The 21754-nt window shown below is 37.9% G+C and overlaps 1 protein-coding gene across 3 annotated transcripts in view; it reads right to left on the bottom strand.

The window, feature by feature from the left end:
- Nucleotides 1-12543: 12543 nt before the first annotated feature.
- Nucleotides 12544-21754, bottom strand: part of LOC124722035 (crossover junction endonuclease MUS81) — a 203342-nt gene continuing 194131 nt past the window's right edge. For all 3 annotated transcript variants that reach the window (XM_047247225.1, XM_047247226.1, XM_047247224.1), the window contains one exon: nucleotides 12544-12837. In XM_047247225.1, the coding sequence (XP_047103181.1) occupies nucleotides 12607-12837 (231 nt within the window). In that variant the 3' untranslated portion in view covers nucleotides 12544-12606. The remainder of the gene's footprint in view (nucleotides 12838-21754) is intronic.

The raw sequence follows: 21754 nt of genomic DNA on the forward strand, positions 1-21754 counted from the left end.
GAATGGTCTGACAAAAAAATCAAATTTAGTCTTCATTCGTTTAAATTCTTGAAACACCTTTGAGAATACATGATGAAGTGTCTCAATAACTGAAACCTAGTCAGTCGTGTCTGGTCCACAACTGACTGCCTTTTGTTCTGGGAAATACTCCACATTGTGTGCAAGAAGCTGACTTTTCCATAGGTTTAATTTTTGTCTGAAAGCATCAATTTTGTCCACCAAATCTGTCACTAAATTGTTCTCTCTTTGCACTGAGACACTTCATGTATTCAGATAATTGGTGATGTTGGCCATAAATGCGAGATCAGTAATTCAATGAGGATCATCGAGATGCTTGTCCTCTTTTCCATTCACCTCCAGAAATATTGCGATCTCTTCTCACAAATTAACCCGGATATGGCTGTTGTCAATCTGGAAGGATTTTTACAGTGGCGCGTAAAACTGCTTATAGCACTTAGTTATTCTGCTTGCCAATGCAAGCATTAGTATACACTTCATCCAATAAACTCTTTCCATTGCTTAAAACATAATTTAGCTTCCATTGTCGAGTCACACTTTTTCTGTGTGCATGTGAAAACTTGCTGGCTGAAAATGGGTTATCTGTCCGACCTTCTTGTCGATGGATAAGTACATGGAGTTTATAAATGAGTATCGGGGTTTTAATGCTTTATAATATTTATTACATTAAACTTACAGTTATAAATGATATGTCAAATGAAAGAGCAACTCAGTTTTACCAAGAACCTTATAAATGTCCAATGTGAGCACCATTTGTCACACAGCACACATCAATTCTATAGCCGAGTCCTAGGCCACAAGGGGCCCAATGACAGGGCTTGTTTCACCCAACCTAATGCCATGTGATTTTTTTCCTTTGGGGCTTCATCAAGGATCGTGTGTACGTGCCTCCGCTACCAGCAGAACCCCCCCTCCCTCCCGAGTTAAGAAACCGGATTGAAGCACCTATTGCTACAATCACCGAAGACACAATTATCAACGTTTGGGAGGAATTCGGCTATAGACTTGATGTGTGCCGTGTGACAAATGGTGCTCACAATGAACATTTGTAAGGCTCTTGGTAAAACTGTTTGAGTTGCTCTTTCATTTGACATATGATTTATAACTTTAAGTTTAATATAATAAATATTATAAAGCATTAAAACCCCGATATTCATTTATAAACACCCTGTATAATGTCTATGTGAATATATTTCTTAGAGATATAACTATTCACATATTATCTCAGAATGGCGTATTAGCATACTAAAGGATAATATGGATATTTCTTTGCCAACTATCAACTCCATGACCGTCTATTTAAACACAGCCTTCTAGAAAGACATTAGTTTACTGCATACAAAAATCAGACACAATGTTTTCTGGGACTCCCATTTCACTGCAATGTAATTATATGTGCCTATACAAAATTTTCGTGACAAAGGTTGAGGTTTTAATCACTAAAATGTATAAAATATGCTCTTAAACATGTTTAACATCACATTTTTTTTTAAATTTTCATTTTTTTAATATCAGAATTGAGAACCCAGTCTTTTGTACAAACCACGCTTTTGAAGAGGATTGCTCTTATTTAGTTATATGAAAATAAAGAGCAACAGTAAGAGTAAATACTATTAAAAGTATCGCTAATATAAGCAAATAATTGCATTTCCTGTAATTGCATTTCCTGTACAATTATTTGCAGGGAATGGGTGACATTAGATGAACCTCTTGAAATTCAAGAGTACTGATGATGGCATTCCTGAAAATAGTTTGGATATTGCTTTGTTACCACCCACAAACGCCAGATGATCTGCTGAAAGCTCCAGCTGCAATTTGCAGTAATGCTATGCCTAAAAACATTGAAATTCCATCTATCTCTACCAATGATACAGATACTGACCTTTTAACAAGCAGAGATTCTCTGCCTTCCACATCCACTGCTGCAGTATCCTATGCAATACCAAAGAAATCCATTGCACTAAAATGAAAAATCAACTAAACTGTCTTGTACATACAACTGGGCAAAACAGACACTTTCACCTACAACCACAGTCTTGCCACAAATGAGTACTGAAAATATTCATTGAGGTCACCATTAGAATATTTTGAACTATTTTTGACCATCATGTCATAAGCATGATGGTGAAATACACCAACCAATATGCAGCGAAGAGGAACCAACTTGGAGATTGCTCTTAAGAGGAAATGAAATTTTTTTTTTTTTTTTAGCTATTTTGCTTCTTAGTGGATACGTCGTCCTGCCAAGGAGATACATGTATTGGCAGATGACAACAAATGTAAACAACATTTTAGTTTCTAATGCAATATTCAGGGACCGCTTCAAGTTCATTATGTCAAATATTCACGTTTACAACAATGATGATGGTGCTGACAGATTTTCTAAGGTCCACCCCCTTACAAGCACGATAAAGAAAACTGCAGAGAACGCAATGCAGAGAACATATGCCTAATAAGCAAAATCATTCAGTCGACGAAAGCATGGTGCCTTATTTTGGGCAGCATGAGGCAAAACAATTTATTCGAGGCAAACCTATAAGATATGGGTTCAAGTTCTGGTGTGAAGGGCCAAGTAATGGATATTTGACATGGCTTGAACCATTTCAAGAGTTGGCACACTGCCAGTAAAATATGTTCACAATGATCTGGAGTAGTCACGACTTATATCGACCAGCTGGAAGAGATGCCATATAGACCGTATTTTGACAATTTATTTACTTCGTTTCACCTTCTGTCTGAGTCGCATGTACGAAATATCCAGGCCACAGGTACTATAAGAACCAACAGAATTGGTAAAGATTGTCGTTTATAGAAGGGAGAAGATTTGAGAAGGAAACTTAGAGGGGCATTTGACTTCAGGTTGGACAGTTCAGCTAATACATTAGTGGCTTCATAGAATGACAACAGTGTGGTGACAACAGCAACAAACTTTGACACTATACACCCAACTCATGCAGTAATGCGGTATTCATATCCGGAGGAAAGCCAGACAGTAATTCAACAAACAAGAGTCATTTATCACAACAATGAGTTTAAAGATGGAACTGACAGAGCTGACCAAAATATTTCACTCTACAGTGTATCTATCAGGGGTAAGATATGGTAATTCCCCATAATTGCACATTTAGTTGATGTAGATGAACACAATGCATGGCAGCTCTACAGGATAGCATTTCGTCGAAGAATCATCACTCAATTCTGGAAACAACTGCTGTTGCTACGTAGAGAGGACGACCATCTAAAATGGCAAAAATTGATTTTAGTTATGACAAGCTGGAACATTATGTTGTACATTTGCCACTTGAACCACAGGAAAGAAGAAACAACTTCACTGTTGCTAATGTAAAAAAAAGTCTAAAACACAGTACATTAAATGTAGTATACCACTTCATGTATCATGTTTCATACTGTTCCACAAAAAATAGTAAGCAGTATTGTTTGAATTATTAAATAGTGACATTGTGTTAAGTGAATGTATATTCAGTCAAAATCCTTCCAGAAGGATAGCCCGTTTTTCAAAATCCATGCAAATTAAAATTGTATAACTATTATAAACATGTAAGTTTCATTATAATTAAGTGATTATTTTTATTAAAATGCAAACAAAAAATAATTCAGCCCTATCTGGGTTAAGAAATCTCTTCAGGACTTGTCCATGACTTAGGCACCTAACTTCAGAGTGAAGTTGGAACTTCAGCATATTCAGCATCGGCCAAGACTTCCTGAAATATACGCTGTCTCAGTCCGTGGGACCAAATGTAGTTCACTGAATGGACAAATACCTCAATTACATCATTCACTTTAGTTGACTAGGCACACAGCACCTCTTGATGTATCAGGTATTGAACTGCAGCTGTTGATGAGGCCCCAACAGATTCCAACTTCTTCCCTGCATTGATGGCCCACTGTTGTAATACTGACCAGCCGTTTCCAGTCCACTCCAAATGAATCAATTGCCACATCCATCACATCAAAAATGATGTAGCCAGTAGTAGTACCCTTACATGAGATTAAACTGAGAAGCTCCGCCATTACTTCTAGCTTACTCCCCGCACAAAAATCCCCAGCTTTGCTGTGACCAACATGTCAGTGGAATCGTCAAATGCGATGGAAAATGCTATGAACTTGGATGCCCTCCGAGTCAACTGACCCTGTACGTCTGCAGCTGCAGCAGCAATGCGGTGTTCCACATGTGTTGAGAAAGAAACAATCATCTCTCTTGTAGTTTAGGTCAGAGTGTCAATGAGATTGGAATTTAGTGTTTCTGTCCTTGTTTACTGACAGTTTCAGTAGAGTAGCACGCACGTGCCCAGAGTTTTCCGTGTCTGGCTACACCGGGTGCTTGGCTGTTCCATGACATGTATTGAATACATCAGCATCTTCGCAGTGTATTGCATCAGCAGACACACATTTGTTTATATGACCAAATCAATAGCAGACAGTCTTGTAAAGAGGGGTTCATTACACTACGCAGGTCTTTCTTTAATTTGTTGTGAGGGGAGTGCATGATAAGCATGTCACGAATTAGTGAGTATGTGTAAGATTTCTTACATCGATGATTTTCACAATAAAATTCACATTTCCAAGTCAGGCCCCGTAAATGAGTGAGTTATTCTTTATAGTTCTGATTTGACTTCTTGAAACATTGAAAAAATTCGCTATCTGCCAGTAGCAACATGAAGTTGTGGATCAAATGATTTCACAAGAATTTCTTTAATGTCAAAATAAGAGTGAGTCACAGTTCACTAGCATGTGATAATTTCTGGAGAAGTTGAAATACAGTGGGGCCTCCTCATACTAAAAAAATTAGTTTATTTCTACATAACCTTATATCTGATGCATGAGGATATGATGCTCCAGATGCTGGATATAGTTGTTTCAGAGCTCAACTTTTTGATTGAATGCTAGAAATGCTGACAGTGGCATCCTAATTGTCAGTGGTTCTTTTTGGTCGTCGTTCTTGCTTTCTTCAAATCAAGCCAAGTGCGCCATTATCAAGTCCTGTTGTGCTGACAGTTGTTGCAATAAGTTTAGCAGGGGCTAAAGGATGAGTTCTGACTGGGCCATGTGTGAAAAATATGCTCAGAAGAGTTTACAATATTCCCATAAATCTTCCTGGAAAGGAAACGAATTTGCAGTCCTAGAACCCACTATATACAAACTATTTTAAGAAATACAATGTTTCCACAAAAATCAATAAAATTAATTATGCACTTAAAATTAAGTAATATTAAAAATTGTCCTGCTTAGGTAGGCCTTTTTACCCCTCTGCTTGTCGCCCCTATTGGCAAGAATGCTGTGGGTTTGCACTGTCTTATTGTCAGTGTTGGAAGTGACGAAAATTTTTGTTTCACCATCCTGTAAACTTCTTCCTTGTCACAGAATATTAGGGATGTTGTAACTGAACCTTACTATTAATTCAGCCCAGACATTTCTGGTAGCAGAAAAGTGGATTTACTGCTATAGTTCTTCGAAGGTGGCCGAGTGCATGCTTACTAGTTAAACACTTGCTTGACAGGGTGGTACTTGAACATAAATGTGACAACACAATAAGAAATAACAAATAACATTTATGAAGAGTGTCTTACAAAATGGTAATTAACTTTGGTAAAGTTTGATGTGTGGTACTGGATGCCCTAAACCTAATACAATGATATGTAAATAACTTTGCAGTCTCTTGGCAGTCGTATGATTTTGTTACTATGACTGATAGTAATATTCCAGACACACTTGATTTTTCTGTTACTCCATAAATAGCAACTGCACAGTTGGAAGGTAGTCTTCAGGAAATTACACTGAACTGGCTGCAGGCACTGAACTGAACTGTCATTTTATAACTGTGTGACTGTCTGCGATGTGTTGTGTTTTGTGCCTGTCAGCGGAAGAATTTCCATGTCCACCAATACAAGACAGGAGCAATGAAGTCCATGGTTGACAGTGTTCTCTTTGGTTACTGTCCACACTATAAGCGGATGAGTATGATGCACTTAAGGACCCAGCACGAAAGAAGAAAGAGGTCAGAATTATCTGGAGGCTGCTGCTCGGAACTGAGAGGCATCAGCTTAGTAGTTGTGCCTGTGTGGTGTCGTCGTCTTGTGGTATTTGATGTGAACCGGCTGCCTGGTAGACAACACACCTCAAGGCACAGAATTTGTCAGCTCCTTGACTAGGCTCTCCAAAGATTTGTACCCATTCCAGTTTGCTTCTTCACAAAAAGTGTATTGTCCAGTGCTTCTTACTTGTGTTCAATATTTCAAGTCTGCAGATGGACTGTAGATTTAGGGGAATATTTATTGATTTTTAATTCTCTTTTGAGTAAATAGTTTGTGTTCATTTTCATGATATAGTCTTAAGGCATGTGTCCACTACCAAGTAAACTTCAGCAAGTCGCTTGCAGAAGCTACTTCTGCAAGTTATTTGACTTGGAAACACCCTCAGCAAGTCAACTTCCACAAGTTCTGCCTACTTGCAGAAGTAGCTTTCGCAAGTTAGTGGACACAGTTTCTTGGTTCTTGCTGCAAGTGCTTGCCAGTTGCTGGAAGTTTTTCTCAAACTTGCAGAAGTTTTGTGTGTTCAATACTGGTATGACAATGTCAGTGTTGAGGAGGAGAATGACACAAAGACAGATGAACTGAAACAAATGAACTATGGGAACCCATAAACATGTATACTTGTCGATCAACCAAGGAAGTACGAAAAAATTGACTGATTACTTTGTTTCACCAGAAGGAAATGTAGAATGACAGTAGAGACTTCTTTAAATTGTAGCTGATTTTTTAATATTAGTATCACCATAAATGGATTACATTTGTTATAAATAATATTTACAAAAGATGGATGGTAATTAAAAGGTGATTCAGCCACAGCAGTTTTGTATCCTGGTTTTGAATATTTTATTGTGCAACACACAAGAGATTTACGAAAATGTGACATACAACATTCTCATAAAGTTTTTAATCTGAGTGAAGTCCTCTCATTTTAAATTATTCAGTAGTGTTTCTTGATAAATATGTAAATCTCTGTATCTATTTCTTTTCTTTTTTATTTTCATCACAATTTTTCTTCAATAATAATAATAATGCAACAATGATGGCAGCTGTTCTGGATTTTAGCATGGCACTGTGAACATTCATTCGCCAGTCTTATGACATGACACTATTGGAAACACTTCTGCAAGTATTTTCAGCAAGTTGCTGAAGTTAACTTGCCCATGTGACTTGTAGAAGTAAACTCACATAAGTTTTTGTTCTGATGTAAACACCCCAGCAAGTGCTTCCTGAAGTTACTTGCTAGTGGACTCGCGCCTTTAGATCAGGCCTGGCCAAACAGCATTCCGCGAACACTTCAGCCACTCTCTTGCCTAGCGCTCTGAGTACACCAGCGAATGGGACAGAATGGTGAGGAGGGAGGAGAAAGAATGCCTCTAGAGATAGATAGTAGCCTTGAGACTTGTCAAGCAGTTCATTAATGACACAACCTGTGTCAAATTAGATTTATGTTCAGAATCAGGAGCACTATGGCGTCTACACATTTGCACAAAAAGAAAAAGGAAGTGCGGAAGCCACAACGTTCAATGAGGAATGAGAATTACATTACTTTTTCATGTTGTTTGAAGGCTACAGAAAGTGCTTATTATGCCACCACACTGTTATGAGCTGGAAAAATCACCCATTGGAACACCATTACAACAACAGACACAAAGACGATACATAATGAGATCAAAAGTATACGGACACCTACAAAAACATACGTTTTTCATATTAGATGCATTGTGCTGACACCTACTGTCAGGTACTCCATATCAGTGACCTCAGTAGTCACTAGACACAGTGAGAGAGCAGAATGGGGTGCACGCCGGAATTCACGGTCTTGGAATGTGGTCAGCTGATTGGATGCCACTTGTGTCATATGTCTGTACGCAAAATTTCCACACTCCTAAACATCCCTAGCTGCACTGACAGAGACCTCCAACAGTTGAAGATGGTGGTAATGTGTAATAGGCAGACATCTATACAGACAATCACACAGGAATTCCAAACTGAATCAGGATCCACTGCAAGTACTATGACAGTTAGGGGGGAGGTGAGAAAACTTGGATCTCATGGTCAAGCAGCTTCTCATAAGCCACACATCACGCCGGTAAATGCCAAACGGCACCCCGCTTGGTGCAAGGAGTGTAAATTTTGGGTGACAGAACAGTGGAAAAACGTTGTGTGGTGTGACGAATCACGGTACACAGTGTGGCGATCCGATAGCAGGGTGTGTGTATGGCAAATGCCCAGTGAACGTCATCTGCCGGTAACATTCAGGGGCGATGGTGTTATGGTGTGGTCGTGCTTTTCATGGAGGGGACTTGCACCCCTTGTTGTTTTGTGTGGCACTATCACAACACAGGCCTACATTGATGTTTTAAGCACCTTCTTGCTTCCCACTGTTGAAGAGCAATTCGGGGATGGCGATTGCATCTTTCAACATGATTGAGCACCTGTTCATAATGCACGGCCTGTGGGAGAGTGGTTACACAACAATAACATCCCTGTAATTGACTGGGCTGCACAGAGACCTGACCTGAATCCTATGGAACACCTTTGGAATGTTTTTGAACGCCAATTTCATGCCGGGCCTCACTGACCGATGTCGATACCTCTCCTCAGTGCAGCACTCAGTGAAGTATGGACTGCCATTCCTCAAGAAACCTTCCAGCACCTGATTGAACGTATGCCTGTGAGAGTGGAAGCTGGTATCAAGCCTAAGGATGGGCCAACATCATATTGAATTGCAGCATTAGTGATGGAGGGTGCCACAAGATTTTAAGTTATTTTCAGCAAGGTGTCCGGATACTTTTGATCACATAGTGTATGATGCATTTGTCCTCTGATGAACAACAGAGAATATTGAATGCGATGAAGGCAGCCCATTTGGAATAAACCATATTGAGGGTACATGAAGAAGTGACGAAGTTTTATAAATCAAAATTTTGTTTCTACTTGGGTCTACAGCCTCAAAATATTTTACAAATGGAAACATGGTCCATTGCAGGCTGTATATTAAAGTATTTAATTTTATTTTTGTGATAAGCTAATTTCAGCATTGCATCGTCATTAGGCACATGTGTAGCATCAACTTAACATGTATCACATTTTACAGTGTGTGCCTCCACTGCCTGTATGAGTACTTGTAGTTACAGCTAGAGTGTGACGTGATGATGTAGCAATATGATTTGGATTCCGTCTTCATATATTTACGGATTACAACATGTGGCCATATACGTGTAAGATGAACCCGACATTTACACAATGTAAATTGCATTGTACATAATATAATGTCACACATGTGCCTGATAATGACACATTATCAAAATTAGCCAGTTGCATGACTTAAATAAAAAACTTTAACAACAGAGCCTACAATGAATAATGTTTTTATTTGCGTTATAAATTGTATGTTATAGAGATTTAAAGAAAAGAGTAGGTTACAGCAGAGCCATAAAAATAATTTCAATTTACATAATTTTTTCCCAGTAAATTATTAATTACATTTTCCGTTTACGCATGTAGTAATACTTCTATGTGTGTACCTATCCTATCTGTAAAAGGTGGTTGTACAAGATTGTCAAACATTTATGATATACTGTCTTTTGATTTACCCTCTCGATTGGACAAAAGAGCATTTGAATGGGGCTATTGGGTAGTGATCAGGGCTATTGAAGAAGGTTAATTATGGGAAGATAAACAATTAAATTATGTGGTGTGTAGTTCAAAACAATGCTGATTTTTATTTAATACAGATTAGTCCTAATAATACAATAATATCACATTAATATAAATTATCCTCTGTAAAATGTTTCTGTTGTTGTATAAATCACATGCAGCAACCGCAGAGAAATTGCTTGCGACCTGTCGCACCAACTTGGTACACATCTAGTATTGTATCCACACACTTTTATCTTCGTGTGCAGGTGCATCACTTGACCATTTTACCTGGCAGGATCCACATTCCCACTCCGTCGCTTCTTCATTAGAATTATTTATTGGTGCATCATCATCGAAACTGCAATCTGAATAAGTGTCAAAATCTTTTCTTTTAATTTTGATAACTGTCTTTATAGCAGCCTTACACTGACTCTCTTTCTTGCACTGGTACTGTAATACATTGGACAAGTAAGTTTAAAGATGTTGAGGTGGGACCATCTGACCTGTGTGACAAACAAAGAGTTGGACGTCCTGTGACAGCAACCACAGAGTTTCACAAGCAAAATATTGACAGATTGATTCAGACAGAAATTGCAAGCACAATCGGCATTTCACAAGAACGTGTGGATCACATTATTGCTTTGCTTGGCTATAGGAAGATCCGTGCACAATGAGATGCTGACTCCTCAAATGAAAGTGCACAGACTTCAAATTTGCCAGGAACTACTCACGCGTTACGAGAATGAAGGTGATTGCTTTTTCCATTCAATTGTAACAGGAGACGAAACGTAGGTACACCATTACGACACAGAGACTAAGCGTCAGTCTATGGAATATCGACACAAAGACTCGTCCCAGAAAAAGAAATTCAAGACTTAGCCCTGGAAAAATCATGGCCACAGTGTTCTGGGATGCTGATGGTGTTATCAATGTTGATTTCCTTGATCGTGGAACAACAATAAATTCAGAGCATTACATCACAACGCTGCGAACTCTGAAATGATGGCTAACAAGGGTCCAAAAGGAAAAGGGAAATGTTTTCCTACCATGTGACAATGCCAAACCACACATTTCACATGCCACCACAGCAGGACTTCAGAGACTGAATCTCACCACCGTACAGCATCCTCCATACAGTCCAGCAATCCAGATTTAGCACCATCTGACTTCCATCTGTTCCCGATAATGAAAGACGATCTGCAAGGACATCATTATGCTTCTGATGAAGCCACTGAGAGAACTGTGAGACTGTGGTTGCAGAAACAGAGTGCCGACTTCTTTCATGACATCTTCAGAAAACTTTTTCATCTTTGGCAGAAATGTATCCAATTGGCTGGTGATAATGTGGAAAAGTGAATATTGGTAATTAAAGATCACATTCTAAGGATTATTACAGGATTTATTACAATATTCCCATCCACACCCAATTAACAAAGGTGGAGGCATTCAACCCCTGTCAATTCCATATTAGGGTGAATAAATTATTATCGGAAGTTCCCTCCTCATGCAGTTTCCATCAGTAAATCACTGCTTAAGCTGTTACAAAAGGACACTAAATGCAACTGAATCAGGGGATGCCAATACACATTTAACAAATTGCAACAACATTTGCTTGCTGCCAAATGTCATACAATCCAAGCAAAATACTCACGATTGGTACAGATGCTTCTGGCTCTGGCATAGGTGCCACTCTGTCACATTGACATGATTTTAAATGACCAACTGCATTTACTTCAAATACTCTTACAGTTGCACAAAGAAATTACATACAAATCAAGGGGGCGGTTCTTGCGATTATATTTGCAATCAAGACATTTAATGACTACATTTACAGAGATAAATTCAGCTTCCTCACAGACCACAAATCTTTAGTGGCTACATTTGGACTGAACAATACAGTTCCTACATGGACAGCTCAATGATTGCAGCACTGGGGCTGCTTCTGCACCTATCAACACCGCCAGCTGATGAAGTGGGACATTAAAGAAGCAAGCTGATTTCATCAGCTTCCTCCCCCAGTGTTGTGCACAACAAATACCACAAGAGGCTGCCACCGTGCAGGAACAACCATTCACCTGGTGCATCTCAGTTCTGAGCAGCAGGCTCCAGATGGCACCCATAATCCGGACCTCTTTCTGTTTCCATGCCACATCCTCAAGCTCACCATACTCATCCACTTACAACGTGCCAAAGAAAACACTGTCAACTGTGGACAACACTGCTTCCACCTTGTAGTGGCAGACATGGAAATTCTTCTACTGATAGGCACAAAACACGATGTGCCACAGCCAGCCACACAGTTCTGAACCAACAGTTAGATAGTTCACGTCAGTGCTTGCAGTTAGTTTAGTTTAATTCTCTGGAGACTACCTTCCGCCTAAACGGTCATTAATTATGGAGTATCAGGTCAACCAAGAATGTCTGCAATATTACTATCAGTCACAGTGGCAATATCATAGAATGCCAAGAGACAGCAAAGTTATTTAGATATCATCATATTAAGTTCATGGCATCCAGTGCCACACATCGAATTGTACCAAAGTTAAGTACCATTTTTCTCATGTCTTGGTTTTTACTTTTGTCTCAACTCAATTTGTCTTGTACCATAATATGTTACTTGTACATTCAGCATTAGTGCAAAGTTCTTGTTAATGTTAACCATCATTTTAATATATTTTTATCACTTGCTATAGTGAAAATAATATAACTGTTCTTTCAATGCAAGAATTAAAAAAAAAAAATATGACACATTTAAGGTTTAAATAATAAATACAGAAATATTACTGATAACAAAAATGAAACATATTTAAAGTATCATTTCAAAATGCTACTCTATTGTTTAATTCCCCAAATATACAAATAGTAAATCCCAGTTGGATAAATTAATTAATTACGCTTATACATGGGTATAAAACTGATAAATTGTTTTACTTAGTGCTGGGCCTATCTTTCTACGTGTCTTTCCATATAAAATGTTACTCAGAAGGTCGTCTCCTCCTCCTTGTGCATATGCCTTCATTAATTCTGATGGAGATGGATAAATCTGCACTACTGCAAGTGCCTTGATCACAGACATTCCATATAACTGCACAAGCTGTTTGATGAACATCTCCTTCACTGTGTATTGCTGAAAAACAAATAAAAATAAAAAATTCCAATAGTTTCATATTCATAGCACTGTTTCACACAGTCTAATATTTCTACAAAGAACAATAAACAAAGGTAATATGCACAACAGGAATGTGCCACAAATAAGGAGCATTTCATAACTCCTCCATGAAGTAAGAAAACTGCTGCGTGAAATTTATGCAGTTCACTTTTCCTGGTGTTGATGTCAAACAGTATCTTTTTGTGTGATTTTTTTAGGTTTTTGGCAATTAACTCTCACTACTAATACGAAAGCAATGGTCAATAAAAAAGAAAGAAGGAAGAGTTGACTGCAAGGTCATATAGAGATGGAGTACAAAGTTCGGGGCAGGGTTGTATTAGGAAGGAAATAGGTTACGCCCTTTACAAAGGAACTATTCTGGCATCTGCCTGGAGCAATTTAGGGAAAACACGGAAAACCTTAACCTAGATGGTCAGAAGAGGACCTGAACCATCATCCTCCCGAATGCAAATCCTTTGTGCTAACCATTGCACTCCCTTGCTCCAATGGCCAACAAATTCACTGTTTTAACTACAACTGGTGCAATAATTTTGGCTCAGTTATGTCAAGGCCATTACAGACAAGATGTCTTCAAATTTAGAGACAGATAGCATAATAATGGAAAAACATGGTCCAGAGCACTGATCATTCATGTGAGGTTATTTCTTTTGTTATTTCAGTAAATGTAATTATATTGTGGTATAACAAGCAGTCTAATACAATTTTTGTGTTGTATGCCAAATATAAGTGACACAAAAAGGAAACCAGACAGAGTTCCAACAATGGACAGTTGGAGCAAAGTTCATTGTATCAAACATATCAGGGTATGATGGGATTGACAAACATAATTTACAGGACGAAAGTTGCAAAATACAAAGAACTATAAGTGACTGTTGTATCAAAAGCTGAAAGTTATATTAACTTTGAACTGTACAGCTTGTGCAATACAGGTGATGCCAGAATTTTATAGGAATTTTAAACAATCTGTTCTGCAATTAGAGTCCAATAGGAACTGCACAAACTGAACACCAGCTGCCAGCTTGCAATTGCAACAAAACCTTAGCACAAGACAGACAACGGAAGTAAGGAGAAAGGTAAAGGTTTAGAATTCTTTTGATAACAAGGTCATTAGGAATGCAGCACGACCTCAGATTAGACATACGTGGGAAGAAAAGTGCCAGTTTACTTTTGAAAGGAATCATATTGGCATTTGAATTACCTTTAATAATTCAGAGAACCCACATAAAATCTCAGTGGTTACATGGGGAACTGAATCCCCAGCCTCTTGAATGCCAGTTCAATATCTCAACCTCTGTATCACCATGCTCAGTAATGATCAAAATAATGACCAATGAATCATCCTTCACCCTTTTTGCAGCGACAAATCTGATAGACATATGGTGGTTACTGAAGGAAGCTGAAAGGTTGCATTGCCTACTTCTTATAGTTCAAATGTAGGTGAATCAGTGATAGTATGGGCTATATTTGCCTGGAGTAGCTTTAGTACCATTTTCATACATTGAAAACAAATTACAATCAAGGAGTAGATCAAAATTTTAGGAAATCAAGCATACCATTAGGATTGAAATGTTGTTCCCTAACATGGAAGTTATCTTCAAAGATGACAATGTCACAGTTACTACTGTTAGCTCCATTCAGAAATGGCTTGGCTAACATGTAGATGAACTACACTCACCACATGGTCCATCACCAGACTTGAACATTGTCATTAATATGTGGTTTTGTCATGGCAGAGAAACCTTGCCAGATTGCTTCCAGCAGTATCACTAAGTGTTCTATTTTGTAACAAACACCTAAAACAATTCAGCCATTCTAGAAATAAGAACTGAAATGTGACAGGCTGAAGACAGTCCTCAAGCACAAAAACTGATGGCAACACATGTGAAGTCTCATAAAAAATAGTCCAAGTGGCAGTGGTTCTTATTTTGAGGCTGAAGGTGTCTGTTGATACTGTTGACATCTATGAAGATGTAGTCTACAGTACTCAATTAGAATACTACACTAAAACCAATTTTTCTAATGGCCAGTAGAACCTTAGCAGACCTACATTACAAAACTGAGTATGGGGGCCCAAAAATGCTAATTTATCTTACATAAGCTCTAAGTTTTAAGTTCAGAAAGTGTACCAATGACTGAAAATTTCTGATGGAACAAAGGAAAGCTTTTGTAGGCTACACACATTTATTGCATACTGAGGACAACAGACATGTATGTGATTTACATGCATCAAATAAATAAATTTGGTATGACTCTAAGAGAAAAACAGTGGCTTGTAAGTATCTAAACATTGAGGTGGCCCACAAAAGTTTCATACTAACTGTCACGCTAATTTCAAGGCTCCAAGGTATCCAATTTTATTTAATTCAATTCAACAGATTCCTTGGCCATGGAACAAATTCACAGAAAGCTAATAAGAAAATAAAAAAATTATCAAAAATATTTATAGTTGTATATACAATGAATAATACATTACAGTGACAAGCTGTAAGCTACTGTGAGGAAAGCTTCTACATATTAAATGAAGTGTACCACAAGTATGTTTTCCAACTGAGATTTGAGCTTTTCGAATTTATCACTCAAAATTTTCTGCTTTTCCAGAGAATATTTTGAAATACATGCATCTATTTTAAAAATTTGTTTGGTAATAACCTGATGCACTCGCTACAAGAAGGCTGTATTACTGCAATGGATAATGATAGCTATCATTCAATGCACATCTCGAAGCTAATATCTTTGAAGTGGTGTAAAGCGTAAATTGCAAACTGGCTGCATAAGATGCTCCATTTTCACTGGCTGGAATTAGAAACAAACTCTTGTTCAAGCACAATGGATTTGAAAGTAGGTATATGAATTAGATCATATTACAAAAGAAGTGGGAAGTGAAGTGCTGTGCCTTCTGCCTCATTATTGCCAACATAATACAATACTTATGTTTACAAGTTAGAATATGTGTTAGAAAAGTAATGGCCAGTAGACAACAAAAATTTATAATAATCAGAAAAAGATTTTATTGGTGGTTTTAGTTTCCTACAAACGTACTTCAATTTGCTAAAAAATAGCCACCTTACTCAAAGCACTTTTAATAATATGTACACTAACTTATTGAATCTTTTTGTACTAACAATCCCTGCCTGGAACTGAACTACTTGACCATGGAGGCCTACATTTCTTCATTACCTCCAAACTGTTGTCTATTGAGCCATTGTATTCAAGTGGAAGAAGAGGTAAACGGTTGTTAGATGTGAAGTCATGACCATAGGGTGGGTTGTTGAAAAATTCCCCATTTGAAAAATCCTGTAGCATAAATGGTAACTGCTCCCACAATGCAAATAATACTTTTAGAAGACACTGGCTATCAGGAATCCCCACAGGGGAACTTTCACTATCTATTCAATTCAAAGGCAGTGTCCGAGGGACAAAATACTTCAGTCAAGATTTACTTAGTCAAGTAAATTTTCCCAACAGCTCCATGATATTTTGACAGGACACATGCAATGCTTAGTTGTCTGCGTTTTCTATAGCCACTGGATTACGTCCACTCCCAGAGACACTTAACAATCAGTTGCAACTGTAGCATGACTGCTACAAGACCAGAAGAAGAAGAGAATGTGAAAAAAATATTACTACATTAAGAGCAGCTGTACAAAAATGATTACTGTGAATTTTTAATATTGACAGTCTTCTTTTTTTGTGCCTTTGCCCCATATCGGGACACAGTCAGCATGGTTAATTAAAGGGATGGCCGGATTCCGTTCATGTGGCCACAACATTACTCCTTGGGGTGCTATATGTGTATGTCAACTGTCTGCATGTAGTGATATTCATGTAAAAGTTTTCGAATGTCTGAAAATCATGTAACTTAGGTGGTGCTTGGATACCTATCTGGCATTTACCTAGCAGGATGTGAGGAATTTGCCTAAAAAACAACACCCGTGATGGATGGCACACTGATCCTCATCATTAATCTGCCAGACGGATTCAATATGGGGCCAGCAAACCTCCCCACCTCAGAAGTAGCATCTTAACATGCATAGCTATCTGCGCAGGTCAATTTTAGACTTCTGATAATAATGCCACAAAACATCATACACTTAAATGTGATAAGTATAATTCTCTGGTCCAAAGTGCTTTTATCAAGGACACCACAACTGATGGATATTTTGGTTCTACCAGGAAGATCACAACTATTGCAGTTTTTATCAGATTACCTCTTGATGAACCAGATAAGAGCAGTAGTCAATGTTCTTATGGCTATGCCTAGATATCCCCCCCCCCCCCCCACACACACACACCAAGAAAAAACTACCTTTTTTAAATATATCTCCCTCAACAGTGACGGTAATAATATGGCTCCAGGTATTTGCCATTGGATTCATATGAAAATTGCAAAGTCCATAACTGACTTACAGTTAGGTGGGTATTTCATCATGACAGAATCACACTATCAGGAAATTCAAAGGAAGGAAGTTCAGAGTTTAATGTCCCACTGGCATACAGTTCAACAGAGATAGAGCACAATTTCAGACTACATATACAAGGAAATCAGCCATGCCCTCATTTAATGAACTACTCCAACATTGGTCTACTGCGATTTTGGGAAACTATGGAAATATGGACTGCCAAGCCCAGTGTCTTAACTATAGCATCATCTCACTCACAGCTGAGAAGTTCTTATAGCCACAGGGTGAATCTACAAATTTAAAACAGGGTTGTGCACATGCACATTGGAATTATGGTTACCTTTTTAATTACTGAGCCCAAATGTAGCTATAGGCCATCATTTTAGAAAAGTATGCAAATAAACTAACCCACACAATTAATTCCACACTCGAGAGGAACACCCCGGAAATGTTTTGAACTGTGTATTGGTGTATTTATTTATTTATTTATTCCATGTGATCTGATGGTACACAGTGTGTTGCAGATGTGGGAAAATATCAGTTAACATTGTTAACATATATTAATATAGGCCTATAGTATCCTAATGTATTATATTGCTCAATGTTTTCAATTTAACACAAATAGCAAGATTACTGTTCTAAGTATTCATTTACAGAGTAAAAACAGTGACACAACAAATATGACTTCACGGCTTTGCTAAATTTTATGTTGTCTTCGATGGACTTAATACTAATGGGAAGATTGTTGAACAGTTGGAGGCCCATGTGGAAAGGTCCCTTTTTACACAGTAGAATGTTTGTATGTAAATTGTGTTTTTCCTGGTGTTGTGTTCATGTATTTCATTATTTTCTACGACTCTGGTGTCAGTTGGCACTATGTGGTTTCTGAAAAATTTTAGTCACGAGAATGTATAAGCAAGGCAATGTAAGAATTTCCAACTTTCTGAAGATGGGTTTGCAGGAGTCTCTGGGTTTGCTCCCAGTAATAATCCTCATTGCTCTCTTCTTGATTCTGAATGTGTTCAGAGCAGTTGGAGAATTTCCCCAGAATATCACACCATATTTTAGGTGGGCTTGTATGTAAGCGTAGTACGCACTGGTTAATGTTTTCAGGCTAGCACATGATTTTAGTACACTCAATGCATAACAGGCAGTACTAATTCTGGCATTTAGCTTTCCTGTATGTGCATTTCATTTCAGGTTAACTTGAACCCACAGACCTAGGAATTTGAAAACAGTGTCGGTATCTATTGGCTGGTTATTTACAGTGACAAATGGCTGAGAGGAATTTGCATTTTGTGTTGTGTGGAAGTTCAGGGAAGCTGTCTTTTTGGTGTTGATAGTTAATCTGTTGATTTTAGCCCAGTTGCTGAGTTGTTCAGTGGCCAAGTTCACAGCTTTTTGCACAGCCTCTGTATTCTCCACTTTGAGGAGTACAGTTGTGTCATCAGCAAATATTACTGTTTTGTGTGCATCAACATTCATGCTCAAATCATTAATATACAGGAGGAAAAGTAGGGGTCCCAATACTGAGCCCTGTGGAACACCTTGTTTTACAGTTTTATTACTTGATAGTATTTCGGTTATTGAGTTGCTTTGTCTATTAGTGTATGTAATGCTGACTCTCTGCATCCGATTGGTTAGGAATGTAGCAATCGAATTGTTTGCAATTCCTCTGATACCATAGTGTTCTAGCATCTCTTTCATCTGAGCAGGGTGACAGGAAGTGTTCCCACCAAGACACAGTTCAATATGAATTTCGTAATACAGATGATACATTTTAATTTGGACTTATAACACAGGAGCACATGGACAGTTCATTGAACCCATCTAGGGATGCAAATGGTCAAAACTGCAATTTTTAGATGTGATATTTGGATATACAGTATTTGATCTGTTTATCTGTTCTGATTATTGCAAGCAGACACATGCAGATTTGACTGTGGAGGCATGAAAGATCTGTTTGTAGGGAGAGCTGCATGGCAAGAATTGAATGCCTAAATCATAATTCGGGACTTGCTTCCATTTGATTACATACATTAATCTACGCAGCAGCAGTTAACAGTACAAATCAAGTCGATTACCTGGAACACAGCTAAAATTATCAATGCTTTGATGTGTAATGCTACAGTGGACAGTGACACCTCACATGATATTGGCATGGAGTTGAAGCATAAAAAATTATCAGTTATCACAACTCAAAAACAAATTACAGAAGCTGAAATTGACTTATACAAAGAGCATGGCTGGCACAGGAACCACACAATAATGTTAGGATTGTGTCTCAAGTCTTTAGCACAAGTTTTTCTTTATGAACTAAGGAGAAAAGTTAAACGCACAGATTTTCCCGGTCACTTTTATGTTGCAATCTCATATGCAAAGGTGGAAGAAGTTGATAAGCAAAAACTGTCCAGACCTATTAATTAGATAAGTTATAATACGTTGAACACAGCCACAGACGTATACTGGGACACACACACAAAGTTGGGTAGGGATGGGGGAAAGGGGGCACGGGGTAGGGAATCACAATTTGGACACAAGCCAAAGGCAGTTCTTATTTTTATCCTAACTTGTAAATACCATTAACTTAATTTGACATGATCATGAGAAGAATTTGCCTTTTAGTAAGTTATTAATTTCAGGAATGTGTACTGGAGCCACCAACTCCCAAACAATCCCTTCAGTTAGTTATTTTATTGGTGTAAACGTGATAAAGAATCACTGGAAGCACGGATGGAGATCTCATGAGAAGTATACAACACAATACAAAATTTACATAATGTAAAGGCACAAATTAGATCCAAATTATCATAAGATGGGTCTTGGCAAGTATTTCTTACAAATTCAGATGCACAGTAATAGTGGTGCTCTTGCAAGAGTTTATACTCACTTCTAACAACATTATCACAGCTTTCAACATATTTCTGCTGTCAACCAGAAAGTTTTGATAATTACTCTGTTCTGATCCACTGTTACATTTCCAAGAATGTTAAATCCATTGTTGCACATCCAAGAATGTTATGCGATAGCAATAATCTGCCAAATGTATTGCTGAAGGGTCCGGCTGACAACAGGAAGCGAGGTAAGGGCACCATTGTCACACTCCACATATTATTCAGTCACTGTTGGTATGAAGTTGAAAAGTGAACATTTTCATTAAACACATTTAATGCTTTGGCTGGGTTTGAGGTTAAATCACTGCTTTGACCAATTACATTTTCCATTTGGAGACTTGCTCCTCCAATGACCACCTCTTAAAGATAATTGTGTGTGTGTGTGTGTGTGTGTGTGTGTGTGTGTGTGTGTGTGTGTGTGTGTGTGCGTGCGCGGAGAATAAGTGAAAAGAACACTATCCCCATCTTCCAACACATTTAGCATCCTCTCAGATCTGGATCAACAGCTACCATTATGACCTTACAAAAGTGTCCTCCTATCAGAAAATTTGACATTCTTCAAAACCATACCACCACACAACAATGAATCAATATTTGGAGTTCTGTGGACAAATGGTTTAATGTAGCACATCTGAATAGTTATGCGTAACTGTATAACTGCAACTGTTGATGAGACATGAGTGTACCAATTTGACTACCCAGATGTGAAACTAAATCCTGGATCTCCAACAATGATCCTTATTCAGCAAAAGTGAAGATATATTTCTTTACAGTAGGTCATCTTACCTACAACATTAACGGTAGATTGGTAGGCCTTCCAAAGAAATTCTGCAGAAATCAATGGAAGAAGTCAAATATTGTCCAGCATGAGTTCTTGTGATGCCACGATGAAGCTCCTGTTCACAAAGTGGCCAAACTACGTTCATTTCTTGAGGAGACCCAGATATAAACACTTCTACATCCACCTTAAAACCAATATCTTGCAGAACAATTATTTCATAATTGAAAGAAACCACCAGCAAGCATTATCTTGTGTGTTCAGAAGTAGCTGTCTCCCCTCTGATGATCAGTACTTAAAACATGGGAGACAGGTGGTGGGCTGCTATTAAAATTGCTCTCCACTTTTTTAAAATAGTTTTAGGTTTCAAATATTTTTAGTGACTGTTTGTGATAATTTTTCCTCTAAAAGTAATTGATTTGTTGATTTGAATTCATCTCTACCTTGTTCTGTTATTGTTCTGAACGGTCTGTTATCCAGGTGTGTTTACATTTTGCATCGAAGTAACTCAGCTGACTGAGGTGAGCAGTTAGCAGTTGAAGCGGATCTGAAAGCTAAGAGCTGATAATTTGTTTATGCATTGTAGTCCACTATAAATTTTTGTAGTTTTAAACTGGGATTTCTTATTATTTCTTGTGAAATAACTGTAGACATAACTTTCAGAAAATTTGCTCATTGTATAGTGTTCAATTCTGATGAGTATTCCAGTGAACATGTGTCACTTTTGTTTTAGGTAAGTAATCACGTGAAGTATTTGTAGTGGTAGTATAAACAGTGGAGAAGTAGTGTTAGTAGCTGTAGTT

This window comes from Schistocerca piceifrons, chromosome X (genome assembly GCF_021461385.2).
Source record: "Schistocerca piceifrons isolate TAMUIC-IGC-003096 chromosome X, iqSchPice1.1, whole genome shotgun sequence".
Taxonomy (NCBI): Eukaryota; Metazoa; Arthropoda; class Insecta; order Orthoptera; family Acrididae; genus Schistocerca; species Schistocerca piceifrons.